We start from the raw sequence: 3,121 nt of genomic DNA, 5'->3' as shown, positions 1-3,121 counted from the left end.
AGGGAAAAAGAGTCTGAACGGAGTGTGTTAACAACCATCAAGTTCTAGTGAACTGCTGCAGCGCTTTACAAACAAAAGGTCATCGACCCTCTGGCGACATCTGTTTGTTCTAGAGACAGACCCGTACTCATCGTGTCTCACCAAATATAGTAGTTGAGCTAAAGCTTTAGCAGTTAGAAACACATCAAGTGTTGCAGGACAATGTGCTAGGCTATCAACCATCCAGATAGATGATAGCATTTCCGTCAGAGGAGGCTGGTGGGGGGAGCTTTAGAAGGACGGGCTCATTGTGTTTACTGGAATGGAATAAATGGAACGGAGTCAAACACGTTACCATGTGTTTGGTACCATTCCAGCCATTACAATGAGCCCATCCTATAGCTCTTCCCACCAGCCTCCACTGCTATCCATCTGCAGCAGGGTTTTCCTAACTCAGTCCTGGGTAAGGAACGCCATAACACTAGTATGAAGGACATGTGTGGGAAAGTAAAAAGGGGAGAAAGCAAGCCAGCATTTGGTTTACTGTACCCACTCTACTCATGTTAGTGCAAGGAGGAAGAAGAAGTTTGTCGACTCACCAATGGTGTCCATCTCACATCATTCTGAAGCACCTAGTTCAACAACAACGAAATAAAACATGTAAGGTGTGTTGTGACTGCCAGTGGAAAACAAAAACATAGGTTGTAGTCAAAAGCAATCAAACCATTCATTCAGTAGAGGACACTGACAACATGAAAGCTTTGAGGGACAAACAGGACCGAAAAGCAAAAACAAAAGGTTGACATAATTTAGGCTAGCTAGCCTAATATTTGCTAAAATTGGATAAAAAAAATCATTGCTATCAGTAGCCTATAGGGTCGGGATATTTTGAGACACAATGACTGAATTGAAATGCCAAGAACCTCAGTTATAGTTATATGGTAAGTCATTTGGGGGGGAAGCGCAGATGGTCGACCGAAATTGTTTAGTGTGCGGGGCTTGCGCCTTGCTGGCCTGAATGAGGGGTGGGTGGGAGCATGCTTCACTGAACAATGCACAAGTGGGCTGTTGCTAGTGACAATAGGTGGATCTGGTCAAAATAGCAAACCACATTCACATAAATCAATTATGTAACGTAAGGACACAGTCACGTTGGCATGCAAAAATATTGTATCATTTTAAGAAAGGGGTTCAATAGATAGCTACAGTAAAAGCTCAATTGATACCCCTACAATAAATGATTTGCTGATGAGCTAGATTCTTGGTAACGTTAGCTAGCCAACCAGCAACACCAGGCTAGATGTCAACTAGCTAACAAAGCTAAATGACCACAACCTACGCTAGCTATATACTAGTTATCTAAACACGATTCGTTTTGCTCAGGAGAGTGAGTTTCTCGCGTCATCATTGTTGGCGTTTATTTTCCTGCAGTAACACACCGTATCAAGCTAGCTAATTTAACTGGCAGTGATGATCAAGTCTAAACTGATGTTAGCTAGCTATTGTAGGACGTTAGTTCTGATGTGTCATTTAGCCAGCTATACATGATCTAATGACTGATTGATGCAATGTAGTTCCTATGATGAGATTTCATGTGCCTTGAATGTTCCCAGGTAGCATGATGATGGGGTAACTTTATGCCCTGCGTTTCCAGTCACAACGAACGAGCTGTGGTGTGCTAGTTAGCGCAATGTGTCTGCATTGAACCACCAGACTCAAACAGTGTAACGTTACGTGGGTGTACATTTGTGTGCTTGAAACTGTGTGGGGCGTTTTATGCATAACGTTAGCCCTTCTGTCTGTGCGTAGTTATATTCCGTTTTTGCTTCAGTTTCTGGAAATGGCATTGCTGTTTTACCTTTCGTCTCCTGGTTTCAGCACTCCCGCTCCAAACAAAGCATTGATATATGACTCGTAGGTTTTGCCTCCAATTGTCCACCTTATAAGCGTTCACATGTGAGCACCCGGCTGGACTCATGACTGAAACAACATTCAGTTTTGTATTTTAAATGATGAAACGTCCTAGAATCGAGAATAAGCTAACTAGCTAGCGCGTGCTTGCTGTCCAGTACAGAAGCTAGCTGTGGTTTCCGTTTGGAAATGGGACAGCCGCGACAATACCCAAAATCAGTTTCGGCATCTGACAAATACGTCCTTGGTTGACATTTTTGTACAGTTATCCGTCTTCGTGAATCTGTTGTCGTCTCAGACTGACAGTTGCCTCTATCCTCATGTCAAACACTTCCACTCATGATTTATTTTTCTAATGGTATGTTGTGCGTCGAGCCCGCCCAAAGCGAAACATGATTAGAGGATACAAAGAGAGGTGACTTCATATGTTGGCTGAAGAGTGCGCTGGTGCGTTGTTTCCCGTTGAAGTCACGCCCCTTTGCAGTAAGGATAGGATTCTGATTGGTGAAAAAATATGTCCTTTCATAAAGTAGGCGGACTCACTGGTCTAAAATAACCAATAGGGTCGGATAAAATCAAACCTGGGTCGCTTACTGGTTTTGTCTAATTGTCAGAAAATAGTTTTATTTAATTGACAATACCAAGTACTGCCCTTTCAACTGGACAACAGCGGTCGCCCGCCTGCCTCAGTACTAGTTAAAAGGCGATGAAAATTGATAATATAAATTCATTTTTATTATGTACTGAACCACATGGTCAGACAGTAATGCATATATTCTGCACCAGTTGTACTATTTTGTGTGCAAGTCTATTTCAGAATCTGTGAACAGAGGCTATCACTTACTGCATTATCTATAAGATGCTGACATCTACTGGTTAAAAAGTATATTGCACATTGACATCTGTGTTACTTTCTGGTTGTGTCAGAGTTGTAATTTAATTGACAGCACGAAGTACCGCCCTCACCTGTGCTGAGTTAACTCCTCCCAACCAAAACAGGCTGAACTTTCAGGCAGTCTTTTTAAACAGCTCTTACACTAAAAGGGCATCAGTAGGTAGAGCATGGTGTTTGCAACGCCAGGGTTGTGGGTTCGATTCCCACGGGGGGCCAGCACAGAAAAACAAAAAATGTATGAAATGTATGCATTCACTACTGTAAGTCGCTCTGGATAAGAGCGTCTGCTAAATGATGATGTAAATGATGATGTAAAAATTTTCACAATATAATTCC

At 42.3% G+C, this 3,121-nt stretch overlaps 1 protein-coding gene across 5 annotated transcripts in view; it reads right to left on the bottom strand.

The window, feature by feature from the left end:
* LOC106601875 (ubiquitin carboxyl-terminal hydrolase 22) overlaps nt 1–2,300 on the bottom strand; it is an 82,378-nt gene extending 80,078 nt beyond the window's left edge. For 2 of the 5 annotated variants that reach the window (XR_014391713.1, XM_045715669.2), the window contains exons 1-2: nt 1,838–2,300; nt 579–611 (exon numbers count right to left, since the gene is read on the bottom strand). Coding sequence is in view for 3 of the 5 variants with exons in the window: in XM_045715669.2 (XP_045571625.1) it covers nt 579–611; nt 1,838–1,957 (153 nt within the window). In the remaining 2 variants the exon portion in view is untranslated. The remainder of the gene's footprint in view (nt 1–578; nt 612–1,837) is intronic. The other 3 variants (XR_014391712.1, XM_045715667.2, XM_045715668.2) reach the window with 2 other exon arrangements.
* Nucleotides 2,301–3,121: the final 821 nt, after the last annotated feature.

Source organism: Salmo salar, chromosome 03 (genome assembly GCF_965601325.2).
Source record: "Salmo salar chromosome 03, fSalSal1, whole genome shotgun sequence".
Classification (NCBI taxonomy): domain Eukaryota; kingdom Metazoa; phylum Chordata; class Actinopteri; order Salmoniformes; family Salmonidae; genus Salmo; species Salmo salar.
The sequence above is the reverse complement of the archived record's forward strand: the minus strand, read 5'-3'. Positions and strand labels throughout refer to the sequence as shown.